At 38.1% G+C, this 15303-nt stretch overlaps 1 protein-coding gene across 3 annotated transcripts; it reads right to left on the bottom strand.

Moving 5' to 3' along the window:
- Nucleotides 1-2836: 2836 nt before the first annotated feature.
- On the bottom strand, nt 2837-15291 carry FGFR1OP2 (FGFR1 oncogene partner 2). 3 transcript variants are annotated; one of them, XM_065032603.1, is made up of 6 exons: nt 15070-15291; nt 11826-11962; nt 10574-10691; nt 9535-9677; nt 6174-6287; nt 2837-5444 (listed from the first exon to the last, which is right to left on the bottom strand). In XM_065032603.1, the coding sequence occupies exons 1-6, from the start codon at nt 15071-15073 to the stop codon at nt 5307-5309; spliced, it is 654 nt and encodes a 217-aa protein (XP_064888675.1). In that variant the 5' UTR covers nt 15074-15291; the 3' UTR covers nt 2837-5306. The 3 variants fall into 3 exon arrangements, with proteins under 3 accessions (XP_064888675.1, XP_005507132.1, XP_021149632.1); XM_005507075.3 differs by lacking the exon at nt 15070-15291 and adding an exon at nt 14627-15048; XM_021293957.2 differs by lacking the exon at nt 15070-15291 and adding an exon at nt 14376-14651.
- Between the last annotated feature and the right edge of the window lie 12 nt (nt 15292-15303).

Below are 15303 nucleotides of genomic sequence, written 5' to 3'. Positions count from 1 at the left end.
AACTCAACCCCTGAGATGCACTGATAGATCCCTGCCTATTTATTGTCAATATTAATCCGGTTAGGTTGTCCCCTCCCACATCTTTGATTAGTGGCTTTGGTGTATCAGTTTTATTTAGAAAGAATAGCTCCAATATAATTTTTGTTTGCTCAAGCAGATACTTGTTAATTTTTTTAAAACTATCACACCCTGTCTGCTAGTGTGTGACTATAGGCAGACAGCTGTCTCCTGTTTGAGTATGCAAGGCTTCATATTTTTGTGCATGCTGGGAGAAGACAACTTTAAAACAGAGCAATGAATTAGCTCATTTGGGGGGGAAAGGTTCTGTGCAGCTTACCTACTTGCTTCAGAACTGGGTTTTCACAAGTCTACCTTGTCAAAACAGCACTCTTTGCAGTTTTTCCATGTTGTCATTGTCACCTTCTGGTGTAAAAACAGATTACCTAATGTGCTCAAAATGAACTGATTTTGTTGGGTGGGTGGTTGGGTGTGTGGTTTTAACCTTGAACTCTGGGGAAGAGGTCATATGCAGGAAGCAAAAAGCACAGATAGTGTATCGTAGGAGGCAGCTGCTGTTCACCTAGCCAGTAATTTAAGGAGTTGCAAATGATGATTCATTTTAAAAAAATTGTTTTCTATGTTCCTGAGTGTGGTATTGGAAAACTGAAGACACTGATCACCCTGCATTCATTAGGTGTTGTCATTGTTTGAGCTTCTGACAACTGATTATTTTTTTTTCAAAAAAAATGGATCTAATGCTTTTCACTACTGAAGTAGCCATTGTTAAATATATTTCTTAATAGGGAAATTATTAATTCTGCCATTCTTTAAAAAAAGCTGAAACCTGACCTTAGGGCAATGGAAAGGGACAGCAGCTCAAGTTCTGCTGATTTCTCTTGTGCCACTGTTCTCTAGCTCGTGTCTGAGGAGTGTTGCCAGCATGTACTTCTTCCAAGAATGGAATTATGAAATGTTTCCCTCCATGTTGTGCAGTTGTTTTAAGGTTTTCTTCTTCTAGATGTAAAATAGTGGGGTTTTTTTCTGAACCTGGAAAATAGTGGTGTTCTTGGATACAAAGGTGTGGCCACACTGGCTCTCCCCAGGTGTGCTGCTGCACAAGAACATCTGGAGAAGGGAGGTGGTTGCAGGCAGCAGGGACATCAGTACTTTCTGTTACAGCCATTGAAATAGAATCTGTTTTATTTTGCAGCACATTGTAACATGTGGAAGCTAACCAATTTTGTTTAAGTTAGTCCACTCCGCTGATATCAGTATGAAATACAACTGCATTGCAAAGGAAAGAAGTGGGATGGCCAAAAGGTGAGGTGGAATGTGACCTACACCTCTACCAGGTATGTGTCTGTGATAGAAACCAGCTTTATGGTTCTCCCAGCGCACTTTGGTGTTCTGGAAACGTAAGTTTAATGCAAACAGAGAACATCTTGCTATACAGAATCTACTTTTCGCTATTTAAACAATAACATCAAGTATTTTGTTGGAGCTGGTTTGGGGACATGTGAGGGTGAAAGTACAGAGTTTTCTAGGAAAAAATGAGGTGGCTTTGTTTGCAAAGCTAGTTAAGTGAGATCCCTCTGAGACAATGCCTTCTGTGACAACTGTGCAGACAGCTGGCAGCTTTTGGACACCAACAGCTGAACCTTGTTGCTTTTTCTCCTTTTTTTTTGGTCTCTGGTGGCTGTGTGTAACTTGATGCTTCCAGAACTCAAGTGTTGCCAACAGCACGATTGAAAATGCTGATAAAGAAGTGGTCTCACATTAAAGCTTGTGCCTCTGCTGTGTTACTTCACTTCCAACTTGGGATTTCTTTTGTTCTCCTGTCTAATCTTCCCCTGTCACTGTAAACAAGCTGTCAGGCTGTGACCAACACTACAGTGTTGGCCAGTTTAACCCCATGTGATCTCAGGCATCAATATCTGGAGAAAGAACCAGTGCATGTTTTGCCCTTCAAATTGGAGATTTAGAAATTGTTGTTTCGTTTTGTTTTTTAAATCAGCAAAAGTGCTTTTAAAGCTTGTTTACTAACTAAAATTGAAGACTTCCCTAAGCCAATGTAAATCTTATTTTAGGTATCTACAAAGGAACCTTAGTAAATGTAATTCTGCATGAAAACTGTGCCATTAGCTCTCTGTTTTAACAATCTTCTAATCCAACAGCTTTGTTAAAAAGCCAAAGCTATTTAAAGTTTTTTAATTTTACAAAACACCCCAGTTTAGTTTCAAGCTGCCCTTCAGTTTTACCTCAGTTGAACAGCTAACTGCTATGTGTATTTCACTTAGCTTGACATTTATCACCTGTCTTTAAACACAGAATTTATGATATTGAAAACAAGTTTCTCTTATGAGAAATCATGGGGAGGTGGAGAAAACACTACATTTTCAGGCCATGAATGTAATCCACTGCCACTTTCATTTACACATCCCAGAGAAAGGAACTCAGAGCTTGAACCAAAGCAAAGTGACTTTTTTAATCTTCAGGAAAAACCTATAACTGTCACATCCCATCTGTACCAAAATGTTTTGATCCAAACCTCAAAGCCCAGGGGACTGCTTTTTGTTTATCCTTCCTGCTCCTCTGTATAAGTAACAGTTTCAATGGTTCATTTGAAAGACAAATAACTACCTCTGTAGAAGAGACTCTTAGTTTTCCAAGAGAAAATGAAGACTTCAGAGGATTTTTTTCTTTTGCTATATAGCAACATGAGTAAAAACACTAAGCATAAAAATAAGGTGAGAAAATGTCAGTGTGTTTTTTCTTACGTGCTACTAACAAGGCTCACTTGAGATTCAGTATCTTGCTTTAATCATGAAGACATCCATATTTTCAGTCACCTTTATTGATAAAATAAGTTTACTGTACAGTACACAATTCTAGCCATAAATTCTTTTCAAGCCATCTGCATTACAAAAATAGCAGGTATGCAATGAAAAATAGTCACTCCACACACAGTGAAGGTTCTTTAAAATCCTAAAGTGATCAGGTCAGGGAAATTACAGGGAAGACATATCAAACATGAAGACTAGGAGTAGATAAATTAAGTCACATTGTTTTCAGTTTACAAAAATAAACACTGATCAAGCATTATTTCATAATAGAGCAACCATAAAGAACTGTCACAGACTAACAACCCTTCTTTGCCATACAACTCTAGAGATTGTATTTGAAAGACAAATCAGAAAGTCAGCCAGGAAACTGCATTCAGCATTAAATGGATATAAATGCCTGATACCAGTCACTGGCTGAAAAGACACTTCTAAAATGAATAACTTAATCAACTGAACCCAAAACTTCTTGTAAGTTTGCAATAACAAAACTCCATAAAAAAAAAATTGCTTCTGGTAAGTCACCAGCTTGCAAGCTGCAGTAGGAATGCAAAATCTAAATTAGAGAAGCATTGGCTAAGTTTTACAGATAATAATAGTAGACAAGTATGTGCTTGAGCTAAAATGTTCCTGTTAAAGTTCCCCCCATGTTTAGCAAGTTTGGAAATGCTTAAAACTCTTTTTCCATGCACATGAATGTCCTCAATATATTCTTAAGCCTAGAAAGAAGCCAGGTTCTTTGGAAAGAGAAGTAGCAGTTTTCCATTTATAAAAAAAAAAATGCTGTGAAAACTGGGAGAGCTTGATTTCTGTCCTTTCTACTGCATCTCCTAGCACTTACTGTCTCTACTAAACACTCTTTTCCCATCACTTGTTTCTCTTAAAAGTACTATGGGAAGGGGGGCAGCAACAAACCAAAAATATTAAGCTCCCTATAAATGAGTTCACTGGGCCCTGAAAGTTCACCCTTGGACCTGTGGTGCATATACCCTGAGCCCAAGGAAGCCGTACTGAGTCAAAGGAAGTTGTATTTAAAACCAACACACAAGAGTGCTTTGCTTAGTTCTTTTTGCATTGTTGCAACTGAATATCAAATTTGATGAAATGACAGTTGACTCCAGAGTATGAGTTCAACTCATTTTGCTAGGTGGGTATTAAAGAGTGAAAATATTCAGTTGTGGGTGGTGTTTGTAAATCTACAAACATACATAGTTTGCGTATGTATTCCAAGTAAAGAATACACCAGGACACCCAACAAAAAGTGATGATACACAGCAATACTAGGAATGTTCTTGCTGCCTTGACCAAATGAAATTTTTTCAGCACCTCTCTACTACAAGCCTATCTTGTGTAGCACTTTGATTGTATCAGGATATAAGCTGCACTTTGAGCTAGAAAAGCCAATTCCTTTTCACTTTTGCAAGTATTTTAGAATTAAAAGTGACCAGTCTATTTGTCAGTATAGCATATTGAAGTTTTTCCTAGTGCAAACATAACACGTACCTGAAACTTAAAAACCTTCTTGATGAGTACTTCAAGAAAAATTAGGAGTATTGTATGCAGGCTGCCAACTTTGCCATGAGCTTCTCCCTCCCTTCTCCAACCACCTTTCTGCTGCTATTTGGGTGCTTTCAAATTGCCATTTCCCAGTCAGGAAGTTTGGGCAGACAACCAAGAGAAGAAATTGGTGGGACTAATGTGGCTTCTTACCTATAGAGAACTGAGCCTGGTTTTCTCTCATAAAAGTAAAAGCTAAGGCAGACTGATACTCTGCTGCTTGTCTTCCAGAAAGCAATAGGTGGGAGCAGCTCTTTTCATGTTTTGAAAATCTAACTAATTGTACATAAATCATCTTGCTCAATTTAAAAAAAAATAAATATTGAACAACTGCAAAAGCATTGCTTATGTTTAAACAATTTGCCTTATATTTAAACAAGATACTCTGTGGCTAAATAACAGAAATCCTTAAGTTTTATGCTGCCTATGTACTCTTTCCATGAAACAAGTTTGCAAAATGAGAATTAAAAAAAAAAACTTAAATGGAAAAAAGTAATATGGATCATGCACAAAGCATATTCATAAGCTACTACTTTTTAGCTGGAGATCGGTCTTTAAATCTTACCTTTATGTAACAGGTGCACTGGAAGTTTGTATGAGCAGTAGTTTATATAAATAATGTGAAATCTTGTCTTTTATCTGTAAAATTGCCTCATATAAAAATAATTCCCAATTCAGTAAGTGCATTAATCCATTTCCTACTGAAATTAGATCTATGGCAATTCACCTGTCACTAAGCTTTTTGTAGAATACCAATTTAAATTTATTTTACGCAGTATAAAAACGACTGAACTGGAGTTTAAGATGCATTAGCCTGCTGGTGCCCTATTCAGTAACAAGTGCTTGACAAGTGACCCCTGATACTCCCTTTTAAAGTGTGCAACTGAAGCTTGTTGACTTCCAGAGTCTTCAGCTTTTCCTCAGGCTCAGATCACTGCTTGTTACTAATCCTGACAGAGATGTACTCTCTGATGCATCTTCTTTCTTGAGGTTCAGGAATGATTCTCTAGTTATTTGTAGAATTTCTCTCAAGCCTTTGTTTTCTTGCTATAACCAGGAAAAGAAAAAGCATTTAATAGAACTCCAGAAAGAAGTCAATATAACTACCTTAATAATCTACCCTCTCCTCTATCCCAAATATGTGTGTAAGGATTTAAATACTGGTTTGCAGTCATGTTATCTTCTAAAATTAAGAACATTAAGTTTCTGACTCTTGCTCTCGTGAATGGGCATTAGCATAAAAAAAAAAGCTCAAAACACAAAGATGGATAAGAAAAGGATAATTAAGTTCAAAAGTTAAAAACCCCTCCCATTCTTTCCACACAGACTGTCCCATAATTAAATGCTTTGTTAGCACTTAATCAAAGAGCAACAGTGTTGACCCTCCAATGATAAGCAACTGATAATCCTCCCAAAAGCACAAATTATTATTAAAAAATATATATTTAAAAACCAAAGGTGTGGGTATTATTATTTGCATCCTAGTGTCTTATTAGGACGAATTAGTATTTTTTTCCTACCTTTTTGCCATACTCACAGAGACTCAAAAAAAAAAGAGAAAGCTTAAACCAGTATATAAATACAAATTTCTGGTGATAAAGTATCACCTATGCAAGACTTGAGAGTGAGCTGTAGCAAAGAGAATAGTACAGTCCACCCAACAAGGAAAGTGCAACAAAATAACAATGTGACTGATACAGTAACTCAATAGAAATAATAGCAGTAACATTTAAGCTATTGCTACTTGTGCCATTGCTATTTTGATTTCATACTTACTTCAAGCTGAATGATCCGTTCCTGCTCTTTACAGCCGTGCTTTTCATCAATTTCAATGGCTTTTCTCATTACTGCTGCCATTTCTGTAATTTGGTCTACATGCACTTGCAACTCCTAAGACATAAAAATTAAATAATGATAGCTTTAGGAATATATTTTCTGCATTCCTAACAATAAGCAAAGCATTAAATGTGCATTTTGACTGCTGTGCCTCTTAATAAAAATGTGAATACAGGCATAAATTTGAGAAAACAAGTTCTCTATAACTTTACGGCATGAGCAGCCACTGTGGTCCTGTTTGATTAAAGAAATCTGATTTGCCAGACAGTGATCCTTTTATTATAATTTTATAATATCTGTGTCTTTCATATGCCTACAAGTTAGCCATGTGCTTGCTCTGACAAGGCCTCTCTGTGTTCCAGGAGATGATGTATATAATTTTGGACTCCTCTAAGAGCAGCAGCCTATGTGACATTTTTTCCATTAGTTCGAAAGCTGATCTAAATCCAGTACAGCCAGTACCAGCCCATGGGTAGGCATTTGTCTCTCAAAAAGCCTGGGTAAAGTGATCATCCTTACTGTATCATATATTGGGAAACTCACATCTGTCCTTTGCTTTTTTTTGGATACTTCTGCTTGAATCCACTTCCTATTACAGCTTATTTAGGATCTGGACTTCAGAGGTCCTTGTCCTTGCTGAATTATGAGAAAAACTTTTGTGTCCTGACCTCTTTGTGTCCATTCACTGATTGCTGGTAGGGTACAGCCCTATGACAAATAACTACCACATCTCAGTGAAAGATTCAAGGAAGAAAAAAAGAGCAGTAGTTTGGTTTGCACTTGTCCCATTCCACTGCCAGGGTAGGATGACAGGCATAACAGCCTTTGCAAGGAAGCCAGATTTTAGATAAATCTTCACTGTTTGCAGAGAAGTGATCTCTTACCTGGACCTTGGTGGCTCAGGTGATGGTTTATTTTCTTACCAACCAACCAGGAGGAAATGCTTAAAGGATCACTATTTTTCCCCTGCAGATCTAGATAAAGAGCCTATGCCTTTGGTATTCATTGCTGTTCAATTAAGCCAAATATTTTAATGGTGTTTCCAGAAGCTTTTATTTTCCGTTGTCTTTTTCTCAATTTGCCTTTTATTCCAACTCTATCATCATGTCAGACTACCCTTTGGACAAAATTCACAGCAGTTACTAACTAATATCAGGAAAAGCAGAACAATGGGACTGAAATGAAGAACAGTAGAGGGTAAAGTTAAATCCCCCCTTTAAATTATGAGTTTGACTGGAGGTCCATATATCTAGCAGATGATCAGTTTAAACTTTAAGCTACCTTTAAACTACTAGATGTGATTAAACTATAAGTTATAGTTTAGCTGTTTACTAATGAAATGCCCGCTCACAGGGGCAGGGTAGAATTTGCTGTAAATCTTTATTTTCTTCTTGGTTTCCAGTTGAAGGTGATTACGTGAAACATTCTTTCAATGAAAAACTAAATTTAGTTTGAAAAGAAGTTGGCAAGGATGTACCTTTAAGAAGGACTGGGAAGAAATTAGTGGGTTTTAGATATACTACTGCTGTCCTCCCTACATCCTATTTTGCCTGCTTATGTGGCCTCTTCATCAATATTATTTATGGCCTGTTCCAAGGTCATTAACATTAGAGCAGATGCTAACACAAAACTCTAAGGTTCTACTCTGGAAGGCAGACACACAAAACTTAGATACTATAGTATCAAAGAATTCAATGAAAGCAATTCTTTAGTAAGATAGCCTCAAACATCTATGAACACTCTTTGTGTCTCTCTCCTTTTGTTTGTCGTACATTATTTTTTTCCTCTGAAGAAAAAAAAACACAAACCACATCAGTTTTTAGGTCTTGTTTCATCTAGAATTCAAACAGCACGCTTAGATCAGGGTCATTACTACCAACACACACTTTTCTCTTGCATACAACACTGCTATAAGAAACTGGTTTTCTATTTAAATTAGGTGCTTTTTGACTGCAGAAATCAATGACTTTGCAATAATCTTTGTAAATAGACAAAAGTTAATAGCTGCCACTTGAGAGAACAGCAATTACTGGTAACAACTAGATTAATTCCTTAGGCAGGAAAGAAGTATTTAAAGACTGCTTCAAGATTGTTCAGTCTTACTGAATGTGAAGGCTGAGAAGAATAATAATAGTGAAATTCCAAAAATCCTAAGTGTCAGGTTAAGGGTGATAAATCCTCTTCATCTGGCATTCCTGTGGGATCAGATTTAGCCAAAATGTTCAATTCTAAAATCTCCTGTTCAAATAAATTATTTTTTTTTTTTTTTTTTGAACCCCAAGCTTTTAATCCATAGAAGTGCTTCTAAATGAAACTTCACATCCAGGACAGATATAATTTTACCCTCTTGCCTTGATACTCCTGAGGCTGTAAGATATACTATATGCTAAGGTAACTTGTTTTGAAAAGAATGTATACTTATAATTTTTTTTAGGAGTTTATGTTAATGATATACTTCTAATCCAGTAAATTCTTGCATACCAATCTAAGTAGCCCTATTGATTTCAATGGCACTAGTTACATATATGTGATTTTTATTTTTTTTAAAAGAGGTAACAAAGCTTCAAATTCTTAGACTTTGTTTTCATAGTATGTGGACTCTAACTGCTTTGCTGACTCAGCTTGTTGAGGTCAAATATTATTAAACATTGCTCTCTGATAATGTTTCATATAAAATGTAATATAATACTTTGTAAGAAATCTCCTGCTTAGATCTGTTAGTGACCTAGAATCATAAATTTTCCTGAAAATACACTAAAAAAGCCTAAAGCATATATTAATGCTATAAAACCATATATTAGTCTTATACGAAGCCACTGAATACTCATATATACCTCGTTATAGTTTACAAAAATGTTGCTTGATGGCACTTTGCTTTTCTAGTTTTCAAAAACTGTGAGATGAAGCACACTGAACACCAGCAACTTTCACCACCTTTCAAGCATCTCGATGCTGCCCTGGATTCTACTTAGCAATCCTGATCAGTACTGAGATCTATGGGCATTTGGAAGTATAATAGAGCAGTTGCCTTAAAGACTTAGGCAAAACAAAAGTAAATTAAATAGATATAATGAAATGCTACTTTGATAAAACTGTAAATAAATCAGAAGCCAGTAAGGTTGACTTACTAGACTGATCAAGTTTCCTGTTTGTATTTCATGGACTGGATTATAAAAATTAGGACTTGTTAGTACAATGATTCAGAAACTGAAACAAAGTAAGATTTCAACTGATCCACTACAAAATAACTGAAGTGTTAACTAAAAAAAAAAAAAAGGCAATAAAACAGCGAAGTTATTACCTTGGAATGTTGCTCTTTTAACTTCGTTATTATACTTGGATCATCCTTTTTGCTTGCCATTAGCAACCTAAACATCTGTTCTCTGTACTTGCTCATTATGAGTTCCAAAGCAGACTGATGTTCTTCAAGGGATGTGCGTAGTTCTATCAACATAATTTTAAATTCAGTTAAAGTTTGACAGAGAAGAAATGAAACAAAATGCAAAAGTACTTCAGCTTGAGAAAACCAAAATAAGCCCTTAATCGAGTGTCCCCTCTCCTTGCACTATAAAATCTATGCAAGCTCTGCAAACATCTTCAGTGGTGACTGCCCTGGGAAAATTCTTGTTCAGTCATAAACAGAAGGTCTTTTATTAATACGACTTTATATTCAGTCCCTTTAGCTGATATAAGCAATCTTGAGTGTAGCTGACGAGCTTTACTTCAGACACTAAAAGCAACGCTGTATAGAAACTGGAGAGATATGTTTTAATCCGCAGCCTAGTAAAATAAGAGTTAAAAGATGCTTGTTCAATATATACTAAGTCAAAGGACAAAACTCCCGAGATAAGACAATATTCATACAAGTCAAGATACTTGAATCCTTTGCTGAATACAACTGTTAGAATACCTAAGGCACTCCAGGAAGAACAGTATATTTGCAATGTACAGAATTCCAAAAGGAATTATACTACTGCACGTACACTACAACTTGTCCTGACTGCTGCTAAATTAGTTATTTTTAGCAGTGGGAAAACACATTTCCAAATAGATACCTATACTGTAGAAGTAAATTATGTTTAACTCCTCACTTGTGCTGAACGTTAGACAAGGACTAAAAAAGTAATATTCCACAGTTCTCTCTTTTTGTTAATCATAGTCCCAGTGGCTGGACATTACAATTTTTTATTAGATCACATGATGATCAGTTAGACTGATCAACTGCAATTAGAAGAAAAAAAATTCTTCTACAACAATGTTTTGAGAATAGCTCAGTGGTAAAAGTCTTATTTTGGTGGCACAGGCCGGAACCTGTAAAGGATATAATATTCACGTTTTACCTTTATTTTCCTGTTGCAATTCCCTAATCTGTCTGTTTTCTTGTTGGATACCCATCACTAATGTAGACCGAGGACGATGTCTTGCTACTTCATTGAGCTCTTGAATTTCTTCTTGGTACTAGTTATTAAAACAAAAACCAAAAACTTTGAGTAATCAAAGCATTGCTCAGCAAGTCACAAAGGTCCAGTTCTAATGTCAGTCAAATTTGTAACCAGCAAGATAATGCTTGTTCTTAAATAATAATATCAAATAAACAAACACACACTTCTGAAGGTGTTGCTATCATACTGCCCTTCAGAGACACAAAAGTATCACCTTTGTTTTTAAACAATTTTCATACCTCTGGTGTGTGTGGTGGGCATTATCTAACCTTCAATTAATACAGGTCAAATTCACCATCAAGTAATTTAAAACTGATACACATATGGTAAAGGAAAACTATGAGGTATTAACCTCTGGGTATTTACTGTGGTTTCCTGATACCTTAAACCACAAGGCTGTATGGGTACAAGTCACATGGTCCTGAATAAATGGATCCTGACTCCCAACAAATAGGTAAATTTAACACTCTTGATTTGAAGTTATTAAGTGTCTGCATGACTAGTCTTACAGCGATGAAGCACACACAGGGTTTTATTATTTTATAGGCCCATTAATACATCTTGTGTTCAAGTAAAATGACAGGATGAACTCCCATACAGAAAATCAATAGACACCTCTACGGTTTTCAAGAAGTTCACTGGTGAAAGTCATGCTCAGCCTAAAACAATGCCTTGAATAGCTTAACATCAGAATAGAAATAATCACGAATAAGCTTAAGAGGCTGCTTGGAAACAAAAGCAGACTGCAAAAAGTGTTCCGAACAAAAGAAAGCATGACAGGGCCTCTGTATGACTACATATGCTTCCTGAAATTAGCAAGTAGTATTTCACAGAGAGCAAAACACAAGACGTTACACAATGGTTTGTAAGACACCAACTCCATTTCTACCAGTGTTCTTCAAATAAGTGGTAGGTTTCAATATTTAAGCTAGAGTAATACAGAAAACTTCTTTGTAGGATCAACCTAAATATATAAACAACCTATTTTTAGACTATGTTCACACCTATAATGAAAATAATTAGTATGGTATTAAAGGATTAACCAAATAACATAGTGATTCTACATTGTATAGTGGCACACAAAAATTATTTTAAATTATGTGTTTCCAAGTTCTTGTTTTAATGGAGTAAACAAAGGTGGAAAACAAACCTGTTTCATTGCTTCAACCCGCTTGTTAAGAGCTGTAGTCTGTTCAATAAGAGCTTCTGCTGCGTTGTCATGTTCCCTTAGCCGTTCCACCAGTGCTTTCGCATCTGCTAAGGCTTTTTCAATTGTGCAACTCATTTCTAAAGATTAGAAATGTATTATTTTCACAACACCACCTGTTTGCTACACAGAGAACAGCTATCTATGTGATACGTATATATTTAAGTCTAAAACTCTCCCTCAGGAACATCCAGACATTTTGTTGTCTTTTAGGAGTGAGGAAATGCCAGAGGACTACAGAAGACTGGAAGATTTTGGCAGATTAAATCAGCAGAGAAGGAACTGCTCAAACTGACAGAGCTGAGGAAATTACTCAGGGAAAATTCAGAAAGCCAAAGGCTTGTGTTTTCTTCATGTCTATAAGTGAACACAAACACCACAGCATGGAATGAAATTGCAAAATTTTCAACAGGATAGAGAAAGATAGCAACTTTGCTAAGAAAAACAACCAACTGCATAGTTAAAATACCAGCCGTCTAATTGCAACGCTCATTAGCAGAAATTACCTATTGCTAAACTTAGGAAATGCTTGTACATGAATTTTTTCATACTCAGTCTTGACAGATTGTTTCAAGGCTGAGGTTTTCAGTCTAAGCTTTTGTTTTCTTTTAAGAAATGTTGCATTTCTTCTACTGAAAAGGAAATTACTTAAACTCCTTGAATAGTTCTTCTGCAATTGGACAGCAACAATAGAGGCTTTTTAGAGTTATGTGCCTTATTAATACGAGGCTTGATATTTGTTTCAGGAAACTTTCTAAGGTAACAAAAGAATCAACTAAATCAATTTCTTAGCCAGGCCATTTGCTAAAGGAGAGATTTTTGTAGGAGTAAAACGTCAGTAAGCCTTTCCTGAGATACAGGAAAAAAATTTGCTCCAACTTAATTTTCCAACTTTCTTAGGCATCTTGGCAAAGCACTGCCAAGCTTAAACAAATCCTCATATTTTCCCCAACTGCTGTTTTCACACTGTCCCAGGTAAGCAGCAGAAATAAGGATATTTCAAATACCAGAAATTCCAGCAGTCACCTCAAAACATTTACAAACACAGCACGAATATACTGCCCTTATGCATTAAGGTAGGGAAAACCAAGCAAGGCAGCAGTAGAGTTTTGAATGTTTCCTTTACACCTTTATAATGTTAATTGTTTCCTGTTTATCAGCCAGAGTTTTCATTTTAACTTTGATATGACGTATACATGTATTTGAGGTATCAAGTAAAATTCTTCAGCAAGCTGGTATGTTATCACAGGTAGTTAATTTATTCACTCTGGTTTAGCAGTTTGAGCTTTTTTTTAATATTATGTAGATAGGGATCATCCTACATTGTTTTTAAATATCTGCTTTTCTTGCTCCCCATTTCGCCTCCCAATTCTGGTCTCATGTTCTTACTGGACTACAAAAATGTCACAGACAAAAGATCACTGTGCACACTAGCTGGCTAAACTGTTACAAAAAATTGATTTAATCAGATCCATATTTAAGAATTCAAAGAGCAGTCTTTAACCCAATTCATGGGTCACAAATTCTCTAGCCAGCACAAACAAAGCCTCTCAAGCCTCTCCATGAGCTTGGAATACATTTGGCATTCAGACTATAATGCAGTTAACACCTCTGATAATTTGTATGCATCAAAATAAATTTTTAAATGTGGTATGTATTCATCCTCCCATGTACTTTCTCATTTTGATTCAACCCAACCACTCAAGATAAAAATAAACTAGTTTGTAACAAAGCCACTTGTGTTCTTTTTCACAGAAAATGACTTGGGGAAGACACATGTTGCACCTTGTGTGGAACACAGCTGCGCAAATCAGTAGTGACTGTCCACTGGCACCTGCAGCACCTTCATTCAGCAGGCCAGAGGCCATCTCCTATTTTCAGGTAGGATTTATACCTCAAAGAGGACAATCATTATTTGTACCACGATAATTCATAGTAGCTCCAAATCTTAACTAGGATTGCTTTGGGCAAGACACTGGCCCTAATCCTTGGAATTTAAAATTCTCTCTAGTTGCTCATCTGGCTACCTGTGAAAAACAAAACTTTTGTCTTACCCTAAAATAGATCTAACTCTGTGAGTTAACCTGGGCAGTTAGAGGGAAAACCCCCAATTAAACCAATATAATTGATTTAAGCAAATTACTGTTGTATATTAATCCTTTTTATGAGCATGATTACTATAGTAACTAAACTTAATGATTCCTGAACTCTACCCTACAAGAGATGCCCTGTTGCAAATGAATTTGTTATTCTGCAATCTAACCAACAGGGTCAACAAGTAGCAAGAGCGACAACTCAAACAACATAGCTATACTGCTACTACACATTCATTTTCTGTCACTTCCTGCTCTTTGCTAAGTGCTTTCATTATAAAATTTGGCTGACTTTAAAACAATCCCATACCAAAGAATAAAGATTTTTGTGCAAATATAGCCTTCCTCTAGTTTTCTGTCTCTTATTTTATATCCTTACTGAAAACTACCTTTCCCATACCTTAACGCTTTGCTGTTTTTTTTTTCCCAGCTCCACAGTTACCACAGTTTTGCAATGCCGAAACCACGCTGCCATTTCTGAGAGACTTTTAGGCTGGGTGCAAACGCCCCTGAGCACCCTCCGTGTAGGAAGAGAGTCCCACGGGCTGAGCAGGCACCACCAGCACCCAGCAAACAACGAGCCGCCCACAGCAAACAGGCCCAGCCCGCGAACGGTGCCACCGCCGCAGCCCGGTCTCACGCAGAACAGACCTGCAGTTGCCCCGCCGGCCGCGGATCGACGGGGGAAGGAGGAGAAGGGGATCGGCAGGTCGTTCTTAGGGAGTGTCACCGCCTCCCCACCTCAGTCGCCACCGCGAGAACGGATGCCGAGGCACGCCAGTCAGGACTGTCGCGACGTCGGCACCTGCCGTGACACGGCGGGCACGGCAGGGCCGATGAAGGCTCTCTTGCCGAAACCGAGCGGCAGAACGCGTCCCGGCCCGCCTCAGCCAGCAGTGCTAAACGGGTGAAGGGGGGGTACCTCCTGCTCCCTCGCACCCCTCGTGGCGTCACGGCCCAGGGGCTCCTCGCGCGCCCCAACCCAAGTCCGTTGGGCTCCCAACCGCCCGGCAGTAACGGCACCTGCACCCTCTCCCCTCCACGCCCCCGCCGGGCTGTCCGCAAACGCCCCTTCCCCGCCTCGCGCCACTCACTCATGACCGGAGGCTCCGGCGGCGCCGGGGATGAAGCCCCGACCGGCCCGCCCCGCTGTCAAATGGCGGCGGGCCGCAGGGGAAGCGGAGGAGGGCCGGGGGAGGTGCGTCCTCGCCAGTGGGCGGGGTGAAGCGGGGCAAGAGCGACGGCGCACACCGCCAGCGGCACCGGGCGGGCTCCCGCCCGCCGCTCTCGCGAGAGGACACCGCGTCCCTGCCGCTCCTCCCAGCTCT

This window comes from Columba livia, chromosome 1 (genome assembly GCF_036013475.1).
Source record: "Columba livia isolate bColLiv1 breed racing homer chromosome 1, bColLiv1.pat.W.v2, whole genome shotgun sequence".
NCBI classification, from domain to species: Eukaryota; Metazoa; Chordata; class Aves; order Columbiformes; family Columbidae; genus Columba; species Columba livia.
Note: the sequence above shows the minus strand (reverse complement) of the source record. Positions and strands in the feature narration are given on the sequence as shown.